Source organism: Perca flavescens, chromosome 22 (genome assembly GCF_004354835.1).
Source record: "Perca flavescens isolate YP-PL-M2 chromosome 22, PFLA_1.0, whole genome shotgun sequence".
In the NCBI taxonomy this organism is placed as follows: Eukaryota; Metazoa; Chordata; class Actinopteri; order Perciformes; family Percidae; genus Perca; species Perca flavescens.
The window spans coordinates 7,609,618-7,623,135 of record NC_041352.1 but is presented as its reverse complement, the minus strand read 5'-3'; the positions used below and the strand labels follow the sequence as shown (position 1 = coordinate 7,623,135).

At 41.1% G+C, this 13,518-nt stretch overlaps 1 protein-coding gene across 4 annotated transcripts in view; it reads right to left on the bottom strand.

The window, feature by feature from the left end:
- The window catches only part of adarb2 (adenosine deaminase RNA specific B2 (inactive)), a 300,090-nt gene that overhangs the window by 24,985 nt on the left and 261,587 nt on the right, over window positions 1-13,518 (bottom strand). For all 4 annotated transcript variants that reach the window (XM_028569476.1, XM_028569478.1, XM_028569477.1 and 1 more), the window contains one exon: window positions 13,182-13,296. In XM_028569476.1, coding sequence (XP_028425277.1) covers window positions 13,182-13,296 — 115 coding nt within the window. The remainder of the gene's footprint in view (window positions 1-13,181; window positions 13,297-13,518) is intronic.

The following is a 13,518-nucleotide window of genomic DNA, read 5'->3' as shown; positions in this document are numbered from 1 at the left end:
AGAGAGAGAGAGAGACAGTGAAAGGGGTAGAAAGAGAGCGACGCACACACAGAAGCGATAGAGAGCCCCACAGGCAGTGTGCTGTTTTTAAAACCAGGAATAATCAGCTGCATCACAGAAATACAAAAAGAGAGGGTCAAAAGGAACAAGGTAGAGTGGAGTCAAAGGCCTGAGGCTCTCTTCACACACAAATACATCTGTTACTGGTGATTCAAAGATGTCACACCCCAGGATAACAGCACTGTCAAAAAGCATGTACATCACAGACTGAGATGTGGAACTACTCACTATGGCAACTGCACTATACTGTTCAGTGCACAATACTGTCAACGGACTTTAACAGGAAGACAAAGCACACACCGCCTCACTATGGCAACTGAGGAGGTAAACACACTTTGTGACAGCACATGGAAGAGAGGTCACATACAGTAGGTATTTATTTAACACTCTATTTTGATGACTGCTCCTGAACTGTGGAGTGGAGGGGGAAATAAGGTAGGGGGAGTTGTAACAATCAAGCAAAGCAGTGCAATTTCCCTGTCAAATAATAAAAGGGAATTTTGCCTCCCGACCAGGTCAAAAGTGTGAGCAAATTGCACTCATATTCAAGTGACTGACATATTCAAGATATTACCCACCTTATTTTAGGCTAAGTTGGCCAGTGTAACTCATTTCTTTTTTTCTAACTTGTAATCTACATTAAATTCAGGTTTCCTCCTGAGAGAAGCTGTTGTGGCTGGTCTTGAGTGCTGTGGCAGTCATACTGCATTTAAAAAACAGGAAGTGAGGTACTTTTATTTTTGGTCACGACTGATGTCAACACCTGGGACTAAGTGTATTCTTCCCCTGCCTCCGACTGTGTCACAGAACTATGTCCTGCTCACCTGCACTGTGTGCCATTGATTGCCCCCTTGTGCCACTGAGTCACGAAAAATGCAGCCTTGTTTCTCCTTTAACAAAGCAGGACATTACGACCATATCGGTCTCTGCTCTGAAAACAAAAGACTAAGCGTTAGCTTTTAAGGTAAAACAGGAAATATGTTAAGATAAGATAAGAAAAACTTTATTGTCTGTCATGAGTGACGTAAATTAGTCTTTGACAGGGCAGGCTCAAATGGCATAAAATACATGTAAAAAAAAAAAACATATAAAATACATATAAAAACAGTGCAAAAACATTGACAATACAAACAGTGCTACATGCAAAACAGTGCAAAAAAGACTGAATGGCGTGGTATATGTTGCCTATGTGTGACCTTTCAGTGTGGTGATGGCAGTCGGGATGAAGGATTTTTTGTATATGTTTTTCCGTGCAAACGGGACTTTGTAATGCCGACCTGATGGCAGTAACTGAAAGGATTGGTGGAGGAGGTGGGTGAGATCCTGTGTGATTGTAGTGTCTTTCCTGAGCACTGACCGGGTGTATAGTTCTGTTAGGGGGCTTTGGGAAAAGTGAAAATGAGTACGGATTCAATGAGTGACCAGCGAACCACAGTTAAAACGTCCTTGCTGACACAAAGAAGCTCTGAGCTTCCTCAGCAGGTGGAGGCGCTGCTGGGGCTTTCTTGTACGGAGTCAGCAAGGCATTTAAAAACTTCGACCAGCTCAACTGGCTGACCTTTGATGCTAAGGGGTTGAAACGTTTGCTGTGAGCTCAGCGTTCCCTTTGCTCCGACAGCACAGCTCTGAAGCGGTTTTGTTTTCTTACGTTAGAATCTAAAGTCATCATATTTATCCAACAGCAACAGTATATGTATTACTTCTGTTTTTCTGCCTAATGTTGCATTGCCTTCACCACACAACCCTGGTTCACTACTTGCTCTGTCTGCATGTTGGCAAAATGGCCTCTCACCACCAGGCTGCATCACACTGCATTACACAGCGCTGCAGCAGACTGTGAGACAGCCGTTTAGGCTGTTAGACCAGACAGCCTCACCTTAATGCTGGGAAGCTCCCTGGAGAGCTACAGAATATGTTATAAAACTGTTTTCGCAGGCTGAATAGTAATAGTGTGTAAAAGTGAAGGAGCGGCCCTTTTCATTTTTCACACACGCTACTAAAGCTTCGCTGGATTTTCCCTTATCATCATGGAAAAGAAAACTCAGTTTGATTAAGATGATGCTGTTTTCAATTTTAGGGTGTTAAGGGCATGTAACATATTTAAACAAGAAGTGTACCAAAGAAATGCTAATAAATGCTAATAAGGACAACAATTATCCACACTTGGGCTGCTGGATAGCTCACCATGTCAATGGGTGGACTGTATTTATATAGCGCTTTTCTAGTCTTAACGACTACTCAAAGCGCTTTAACATAATACAGGAACCATTCACCGTTCACACGCATTCATACACTGTGGCCCAGGCTGCCATACAAGGTGCCACCTGCTCATCAGATAAACGTTCACACCCAATTACACTCCGATGGCGCAGCATCTGGAAAAATGTGGGATTCAGTGTCTTAAGGACATTTTGACATGGAACTGCAGAGATTGAACCACCAACACTCCGATTGGTAGGCGACCTCTCTTGCCACCTGAGCCACAGCCACCCTGTATAGGAGTTTACTCCTCAACTCAGCGGCTGGGGGTTCGACTCCGATCTGCGGCCCTTTACTGCATGTCATTCCCCCTCTCTCTCCCCTTTGATGTCTTCAGCTGTCGTATAAAAAATAAAGGCCTAAAATGCCCACCAAATAATCTTTAAAATAAAAAATGATCCACACATGTGGAGATCCACTAAAAATAGGCAGGAATCCCAACCCAATAATGTATAAAGTCTTCCATGGTCAAGTTATTCCTCATGTGAAAATGTGTCATTTGGATTTTACTATTTAGTAGCAGTGGGCAGCCATACTGCAGCACCCAGGGACCAAGTCCAGTCCTGAGGAAACAGCCTTGGATCAGTAAGTATTCTTACAGCTGACATGTCTTTGGACTGTGGGAAGAAACCAGTGGTTAGAGTGCTTATGTATACTTTCCAGGTACTTTACTTGAGTATTTCCATTGTAGTTACTTTGTCTGCTCCACTGAATTCCTTAAAGGTCCAATATGTAATATTTGTACTGTAATAAATCCAAAAATGACACCAATGCCTCATCAGATATTAAGGAAACATGTTAAACTGAAATACTATCTTTTCTGACAACAATGCTAATGTCAGCATTTTTTCTTTTTGAAATTTACATTCCGTGACGGGATTTATGTTTATGTTTTGATCTGTGTGTTGTTATCAACGGCCCAGTTTGACAGGCAGGCCGGGTTGCCAGATATACCTGTAAAAACGTAAACCCAGCACGCTACAGCTGTAACGGTAGTACAGCCATGAAAGCAGCAAACAAACGAACAGGATCAACGGAGATAGATTCTACATGACATAAAAAAAGAAAACAGCATGTTTCTAACAGTTGCGTGACCATATATCTGGAACAAACTCCCAGAAACCTGTAGGTCCGCTGCAACTCTCAGTTCTTTTAAATCTAAGCTAAAGACCTATCTTTTTGATGTTGCTTTTCCTGCTTAAATAATCTATTTTATTAACTTTAATTTCTTATACTGCACTGTAACTTTTATTCTTATACTGCACTATAAATTTTATTCTTGTCTTTTAATGTTTTTAATTTGTTTATTATTGTTTTTTAATTGTTTTCTAACTGCTCTTTAATGTTTTATGTAAAGCACTTTGAATTGCCCTGTTGCTGAAATGTGCTATATAAATAAAGCTGCCTTGCCTTGCCAGAGACGTAACAACCTCCTGGTAAATATTGGAGATGTATTTGAAAGATGGAGACAGCTTAGAGCCCAAAAGGACGCAGAGTTGGCTTATTTTCTCCTGAACAGGTAAGCATTAGCTCCACGCTAATTTATCACAGCTACTAGGGACGGGTATTTTTTGTACACATTTGTGTACTCACATTGAATTATATAGCTAGAGTACCCGAGTTGGTTACTTACAAAAACAATTGAGACACAGCCAGTAAAGTGATCCCGACTGGTCCTGGCTAACGCCGCCATGCTAACCCTGCTAACGTTACCGGGAGGACCAGGCATGCAGCCCATGGCTGTTTACAACGTGTAGTTCAGCGGCTGGAGCCGACAACGGTGAGTTATTTTAAGCCACGAGAGGGGGGCTGTAAATCGGAAAGAGAGGACTGTGAGTTTGCAGTGTGTTTAGCGATTGTTGCCGTAATTCTAAGCCATTGAAATGTGTTCAGTCGGCAAGGTAGTGGTATTTTTAGCGTTTCATATTGTAATTCTAAGCCGAGGAAGTGTGCCTGACTGGCTTCTGGAGAGGACAATGAGGTTGTTGTGTTTTTAGCGGTTCATACTGTAATTTTAAGCCGAAAAAGTTAGCTACTCCGCTGTGCTGTGGAGTAATGTCTGGTTATGTGAGACTAGCATCTAACGTTAGCTACTCGGCTGTGCTGTGGAGTAATGTCTGGCTATGTGAGACTAGCATCTACCGTTAGCTACTCCGCTGTGCTGTGGAGTAATGTCTGGCTATGTGAGACTAGCATCTAACGTTAGCTACTCGGCTGTGCTGTGGAGTAATGTCTGGCTATGTGAGACTAGCATCTAACGTTAGCTACTCGGCTGTGCTGTGGAGTAATGTCTGGCTATGTGAGACTAGCATCTACCGTTAGCTACTCCGCTGTGCTGTGGAGTAATAACTGGCTATGTGAGACTAGCATCTAACGTTAGCTACTCCGCTGTGCTGTGGAGTAATGTCTGGCTATGTGAGACTAGCATCTAACGTTAGCTACTCCGCTGTGCTGTGGAGTAATAACTGGCTATGTGAGAAAAGCGTCTAGCAACATTGTTGTGAATGCTGCGGTCTCAGCCTGGCAACCCCCGTGAACTTCGAGTCTGGGCAGGAGGGGGCGGGGGAAACGACTCTCCAGTATTTTGAATTGGTAGTGCAGTAACTATTTTAACTGCTAGCTGCCAGTATTACATACAATATTACATATTGCACCTTTAAATTAATAATGCACTTTTTTTTACTTCACTGCATTTATTTGACAGCTCCTGGTATTTTAGTAGATTAACGTATAACATACTGCACACAATCAATTTTAACAAGTAATTTACAAATTTTTGAGTCTTAAAACAATTGAATTTACTCATTTATTTCATTTCATGTCATTCATTTTTTAATATTAGTGCAACAATCCCATATTATGTCTTCTTTCATGATTCTCACACTTATTTCTAAAAACAAATCTTGAAAACATGTGATTTCTATTGGAAACAGGTAAAAATAATCTGACTAGACCGGCAGATACTATTATTTAAAAACATACTTTTAGGATTTAATAATAAATTAATTCATTGCTTTGTAAAATTTAGATTTTTTGCAGTGCAAAACACAATATAATCATCATATACATAGAGAAAATAAGCTCTGCCTTGGCCAGCTGCAACATAAAAATGCTTTTTACAGTTGATTGTGTAGATAATAATAATAATCCAAAAACATCATGCATTATAAGAACATGGGCAATTTGGCATAACGAGTATGTTTACTTTTTGATACTTGAGCGCATTTTGGTGCTGATGTTTCGCTTTACTAAATAACATTTTGAATGCAGGACCTTTAATCTAACAGTGTATTTGTACAGTGTTGTATTTTTATTTGAGTAAAGGATCTGAATAATTTTTCCAGTACTGCAAGAAACTGGAGATACCTGTGCAAATACGATAAACTCCAGCTGATTCTGGGAGGGTTGGTCCAGTGAGCCGCTGTGAACTACTGCAGAAGGTTAACTGATGCAAATATCTACAAACCCCAATTCCAACAATGAACCCACATGTTTCCAATGAACCTATTCACCTGTGGAATGTTTCAAACAGGTGTTTTTTGAGCATTCCTCAACCTTCCCACACTTTTGTTGCCCCTGTCCCAGCTTTTTGGAACGTGTTGCAGGCATCAAATTCAAAATGAGTGAATATTTGCACAAAAAACCCCAACAAAGTTTGAACATTAAATATCTTGTCTCTTTAGAGTATTCAATTGAATAGAGGTTGAAAAGGATTTGCAAATTATTGCATTCTGTTTTAAATTACGTTATACACAACATCCCAACTTCATTGGAATTGGGGTTTGTACAAGATATTAGAGATGAAGCCTTGACAAAAAAAAAACAAAAAAAAACCGATTACATATTTCAAGTGAAAAGTGAGGACAAACTGTTAAACAGACTTTACTGGCAATCATGATTAGGAACCACTGGGGGAGTCCAACAGAAAAAATCTGTATAAATGACATGACCATGAACGTTACAGTGATCCATAATTACACAAGGCTCCTGCAACCGACAGACACTGCAAAGCTATTATCGCAGTGCCTTTATTCTCCATGGTTAAAAAAAAAAGTGAAAAATGTTTCCTAGTAAACCACCGATTATCTCTGAGCACCATGAAGCAGATATTAAAACGTTTTCTTCTAAAGCAGAATGAGCTCTTAAGGTCAACTTTTAGTAAACTCTATTATATGCCATTTAGGTTGAGCTCCATACATCCTATCTTTCAGGTGTTCTTTTATCACTAGATGTTGGATGATTACACTGAATGTCATCCGATGCGCGTCGTTTGAATAACAGACAATCTCTGAAAATGCTCAGCACTTGCAGAAAAAAAAAAAAAAAAAAAAAAAAAAAACTTGGCGAGAGTAGAGACTGCACCCTGTTGAATCTTTATTAGCGTTAACAGGCAACCGCTCTGAACATATAAGGGTGTCTTTGTGAAATGCTGCTGAAGCTTTCAAAATCTCTCTCACTGCTACAACACACCCTGGGCACATCTCTGCTAAGTTTTTTTCGTCTCTTAGCAAGCTGTTTTGTTGCCGGATGTGATTATTGAACATTAAAATTTGCGTCAGCCGGAAAACCAGATAAAGAGTAGAGAAAAATCCCTGTTTGAAAATGGATATGCAGACTTAGAACCATAACTTAACTGTCATTCGTAATCAACTTGTTTGAAACCCTTTGCTCTCATCTCTTTCTTTGAGTCCCTGTGGTATTTTCCCCTACTCGGAGTCTCACCACCCTGCTAAATAAAAAAAGCCTCAGAAGAAGCTTCTCTAATCCCATTCAACAAACACGTTTTTTTAAAAAAAGGAAAGGAGGAGGGAGGGGGGTCTTTTCTTTTAGCAATTTCCATGTGGACGTTGCTGATTTTTCATGTCTCTGAGCACATCTGAATACTGCTTACCATGTGTGCACACCCAATGTTATCTCAGATCGATTCAATGAGATTTTCCCCACTATTTGACAATGTGTGCTGGCGGTCGTCTCACAACTCTCAGCCTGGTGGCGAGGCTAATCTCACTCAGGTTGGGGCTCAACTGTCTCGGCGGGACTCCAGCAAGGGTGGGGGGTTAGCTGTCTGTCTACGGTTCAAAGACGGACTCTGATTAAAATTCTTGAGGCAAAAGCAGACGCATGAGACACAGAGAGAGAGAGAGAGAGAGAGAGAGAGATAAAGTGAGAGAGAGACAGAGAGAGAGAGAGAGAGAGAGAGAGAGAGAGAGAGGGAGAGGCAGGGGGCGGAGAAACAGTACAGGGCTCCCCAGTGTTCCTGTCAAGTTTGGTGTCTTTGGTGCCCGGACGGTGGCCACTGCTGCTGCCGCCGCCTCACTGCGAATACTTGGCAGCCCTACGTCTGGATCTCTGAAGATAACGTGTGCTATTAATATACAAACAGAAGCAATTACTGGGAGGCAGAGGAGAGGAGAGGGATTGGATTAGGTCAGGATGAGCGCCAGTCTCACTGAAGTCTAAACTGATGAGCTGCAGCACTCCAAAGACAGCAGAGATACCAATCCCTCCTCACTGACCCCTGCATCCCCACAGCCTGCAGCCACACAGGGAGATAACACTCCTCTGTGTGTGTGTGTGTGTGTGTGTGTGTGTGTGTATGGATTTGTGTGTGACAGGACTCTGTGCAGACCTGTGTGCATTTGTGTGTATGGTAATTTTTAAATTCTATCCCACAAAAAATGAAGGACCTACGTTTTGTAACATAACTTCCACTGTATGTCTATCTATCTAACATAGCTGCTTCACCTGCTTATTTTTGGGTCTATTTCTCACCATTATGGTGATACTTTTAGTGTTAGTGTATTTTGAAATGTGCCAAATGTTGGATGAGCAGTACTTTGGAAGCCAGGTGCTAATGTAAAATTGTGTTTGACCTATCATTAGATGCAGTGGGTATCAGGCTGAGCTACTGAGCTCTCTGACAGGTGACACCATTCTCTAGCACTGACCTACAGTAACATACATTTAAACTGCCTTTGAATCCTGCTCCCACCCAAGCAAAGAGCAGATACTCAGCTACATGACCAGACCATATACCTGCAGTGATTCTGTTTCGGCTAACTACAGTACAATGGCTGGCCCAACTGGCTTTATAGGCATAATCTGAATGCCATGGCCTGCTCAGTTGTCCAGCCACTAACACTGTATTTATTGTTCCACCAGTCTTAACAAATAGCCAAAAGTTAGCAACCACTCTGCTATAAGAAACTAGTCCCTTGACCTGTCTTCCCAAGAAAAAATGAATATGTGCGTGAGTGTAAGTGTGCGGGCAAGTCTACAGAGTCATCATCAGGTGGGCACCCTCTCATAAACTGCCTTTGAGTTAGCCCACAACACTGACTCACTGGCTCAAAAGTGTGTTCCAGCATCCCAGAACCACCCCCTCGTTACCTGCACCCACACACTCAACACAGCCATCTGAAGCGAGCTGCATTCACTTCATTCTTTCTGTAACATCACAATCTAAGATCATCACCTAATAACATATAAGCTAACAACATGTTAAGCTACCTAGAATCTTGCTATCAACGGTAGCATGCAGTAGAAATCTGCAAGCCCTGGTCCAGATGGGTCGATTCTGGCTGGGCACTGCTGCGTAACTTGATTGATTTTTCAAATCTCCAGGCATCCTTATACACGTACCTCTTAGTAGCGTGTGTGTGTGTGTGTGTGTTTTTGTGTGTATCTGAGAAAGCGCGCATCAGAGAGAGTTGGAGCTTAAAGTCATTGGTGTCGGTCTTGGGTCGGACTCGGGTTGAAAAATTGCACACTTTGTCGGCCGGGGCTTGAACACCACAGACGAGGGCCGGATTTTGGGCTAGGGTTTTTGGCCCGTGCAGGGTTCTAGCATGTGGCCTAGCCCACCAAACAATCCTGCTCCGCTACCTCACCTTAGCAAGCAACAAAACACACATCAGTCAGTTAACAGCAACAACTAGCAAAAACAGCTAATATCACATTAAACCAGCTATCACCAATGACTAATAACAACGGCTAACAGCTAATAACATGTTAAGCTAGCTAACATCAACGACTGAGAATAACGTCTGACAAAAGCTAATTGTAAATGACCCAAATATTGTTTCTCTGGTTAAGTTATTTTCTGACGCTAATGCTTTTATATTGAAAATTCCGAATCCGGAAGTAAATATACGGCCACAAAACAAGAAGGAAAAGGCAGTCGAACGAAGGCATACAGTAATAGTGTTTTAGCTGGCTGTTAGAGGCTGTTAGAAGGTATGTTAGTTTACATTTCATTTATTTTACAACTGTTTGTAACTTGGGTTACTTCGTGGTGTGCCATTTTATGGTTTTGCCGAGATTGGAGAGTACAAGCTAGCAAGTTAAGCTAACATTAGCATATTGCCATATTGGCCTGTAGTTGGTGTTGCTTGGTTATGTGCCTGTTGTGTAACGTTACATGAAACTGTGTTAATTGAGTGATACTACAGTAGGGTGACCAGATTTCCGGGAGCTGAAACCAGGACACTTTGCGTGTGACCGTAGTGCTTGTGCACGCGCACACGCTTTTTAACGTGAACATGTGCCAGCCGAGGTCAGACATAGACAGTAACTTCATTATTTTGATCATAGACTCCTCATCTAATAATAAATGTTTTTTTTTTTTTGGTAAAATTAACAAAATTGCAGCAACAGCCTTTTTCAGTTCAGAATGAGATTTACGTTGAGACTTTTCTAAAAAGATTTTTGAAGTGTTATTTATTCCAATAACACCAAAAGAATTAAAATGATTGAAAATTTTGAGCATTAAACACTTCATTTCCTGCATTCTGGTGAATTTTTATGCACCTATTTCTACCTTTTTCTGAATTAATGTATGCTGCAAATATCATTATGTAAAGAGAAAAATAGATTACAATCCAAATAGAAATACATAATGGAATATATTAAAGTAAGGCTAACAGGCATTATGTATTGCTTTCAAATATGTATTCTCCTTTGGATGGACTTTTCTAATTATAGCTGAGTCAGCACACATGTAGCCTAGGCATCATTTACTCCTCCCTCCTGTTTTGCTCTTTTGTTGTTAATGTAGGCCTATTAATAAACCCCTGGACTGTAATATTTCAGATGTGTTTGAGCAATGTCCAAAACTTTGTGCACGTTCAAAATACAGTATATCTGTGTTCTCTGTGATTTGGAGGATTTGTTTTTTTGAGAAAAATAAAGTTATAATAGGCTATTACAAGAATAAAGTCACTATTTTAGAAATCTACCTGCACCATAGTCTGGTTTTACGTGATTGCTGTAGCTCTCAGACCTTCTGACAGACACAGAGCCCTGTTTGGGTGTCTGAATGAGACAAAGAGTTTAGCTAGGGAAGTGGCCGTACGCTGCTCTACATCGGAGGTGGAAAACCGAATCTACTGCAGAAATACACGGAGCACAAACGCAACACATCTACCGCAGCATGTCGACAGCAGAGCGCATCCGTTATAACCTGAGGCTGCGCTGCATTTTACAGAGAGAGTGGATACTAAGAGACGCACAGGTCTTCTTTAGAGCTCCGTGTGGTTGAGTCTGAACAATAGACTGTAAACATCACGTCACAGGAACTTCAAACTAAATCATTAGTATTGCGCTCCTTAACTTTGTGTTGATGGCATCAATGTATTACACTGATTTGGCTAGGATTCCTCCGAAAACTTCACCCGGCTTTCACAGCTTTTCCTCCACGTAGAGACGGTTGCTAGGTGATAGCAACAAACACAACATGGTCGGACCCTGCATGTAGCTGCCCGTTCTATTTGCCTCGGAAAAATAATCTGGAAAAAGTTACATTTGGGACTACACTCAAAACATATGCCCCAGCAAAATCGTCTGACGCCGCTCCTCCTAAAACCGGGACATTTTAGCGTCCCGACAGGCTTTTGTCGGGACGGACATTAACTTCAAAATCGGGACTGTTCCGGTCAAACCGGGACGTATGGTCACCCTATTACAGTGAAGTGGATTTAAAGGAATGTTTCAAAGAAGCAGCATTTTATATATTAATTTGATGTTTCATTATAACTTATGTTGATGTCTGCTAATAGAGTTAATAAATACTGGAAGTTAAATAAATACAGCATAAAAACACTCAAGTGCAGATTGTCAATAAGTTAAGTAACGGTTAAAATGAGACACTTCATGATGTACTGTATGTAAAGTAAAGATGTTGTGTTCTTTGTTTTTCTCAGCTCTTACGGTGGTTCAAGATATTCAAGCTGTAGTAAGGAATGTTACAAAGGGACAATAAAGCTTTCTGAATCATAAATAAATAAAGAGCCCGACCATTATTCAGCCGGGGACGCTACAGTAATAATGCAACGTAGTCTCATGAACGGGTTTGTATGATGTCGTACAAAAAACTCATGCACACCAAATTCGTATAATATGCTACAAAATTACGGCAACCGCCGGCTGGTCACCTGACCACCGGTCACATGACAGTTACGTTTTGCAGTCTTTACAGTTACATTTAGCCTAGAAAAGGTTACTGGAAGTCAGGTCATGGTTTCAGATGTTGTTGTAGTTGAGTTTAGCCGACAAACGGTGACTGTGAGCCGGGTACAGTGCACCGTAAAGTGACGGTCCTTTCAACGGTCATCGCAGTTGAGTTTAGCCAACAAAAGGTCATCAACCTCTGCTCCTGCGCTTGAAAGCCCTGTGTTTTATGACTGGATTGTGGGTAGTGTAGTAGTTCTCCATGACATCCCAAATAAAACATTGTTTCACAATCTTGTAGCTTGTGGTAACCTTGGATGGTTAAGACATTATGGCTACTAATCAAAATCCTTACGCAGAATATGAATGGGATTTTCACTTCTGGAACCACACTGTTGAGCTCTATAGTGTGTTTTACAAGGGAGGTGGCTGACCCAGGACCCACACTCACCAAGGAGCACCATATAGGAGCACATAACATCACATGCTCTTTAAACCATGAATTCCACTTCACAGTTTTCTTTTTATATTTTTCCCGCAGTCAAATCTAATTCGTAATTCTATAATTAACTTAGTTTGACATAAATGAGTGAGTTGTACAAGCTGCAGAATACATATGACATAGATGTTGTTTTTTTTTTAGGGATAGTTGGCTTTACTGTGAACAGTCTATAAGGGCTAAACAACTGCAAAAATAAAAAAACATAAATGTTCTACAGTATTTCATAAACAGCAGATTAAAAAAACATGACAACTTGTTTTGTGCAAATTTCACGAGAGACGTTCCTGGGCTTTATGTGTGTGCATTAGTGCACATATTGTGTTCTGAGGGATGTGGAGTGTGTCAAGGTTCGTACATACTGTATGGGTCTGTGTGTGTTGTGTTTGTGTGGGAGGCCCTGATGTAATGTGCACCAACACCAAACATGAAAGATAAATGTCTAGTAATAACTTATTGTTTCATGCTGCAGGAGAAGAGCAGTGTGAAGCTTCCTCCTCCTTACAGTTCCTTCAGTGTCACTCAGGGTTTCAGATTAAGTTTTAAGCTGATCTAGTTAAGATTTCCACTGTGGCATCTGGAACTTCTGTCACAGCTGACTGAGCACAGCAAGTCCAGCATGCAGTGGGGATGACTGACACTCACTACCATGTGTCATTCTCCTCAGAGATTCTGAATAGTCAATAATTCATCACAAAGGTATATTCTCCTGCACAAGTGCAAGGTACAGCATGGAGTGGAGGCTCCCCCCCCCCCCACTTAGTTTATCATTTCTCTCTCAATCTAGAATTCCTTCCTCTTCCCAATTCTTGTCCTATCTCTCTCTTTTTTTTTTACCTCCTTCCATCACTCTCTCTATATTGCACCACGTCAATAATTCAAAGGGATATATAAAAGTCAATGAAATTTGCCATACCTCGGGTCATTACGATGCCTGCCAGGGATTTGTGTCGAGCGTGCGCTGGACTGCAGCTGCCCACCAGCGACCGGTACTTCTCTCTCACCAAGTGGAATATTGAATCGGCAAAGTCCTGAAAAACACAATTGCGCTCTTAATTCCTACTAGACACAAGCTATGGCGGTATAATATTCCACTTCCCTATTTTGTTCAGGTAATGCAGTGAGTTTTTGGGAGATTGGCCCAAATGTCAACTTACCTGTTTAGCTATAAGTACATGGAAATTAGTCAAAAAAATCTCTGTACATCGTTATAGTGATGTTTCCAACACTACCATACAACATGTAATAATAAC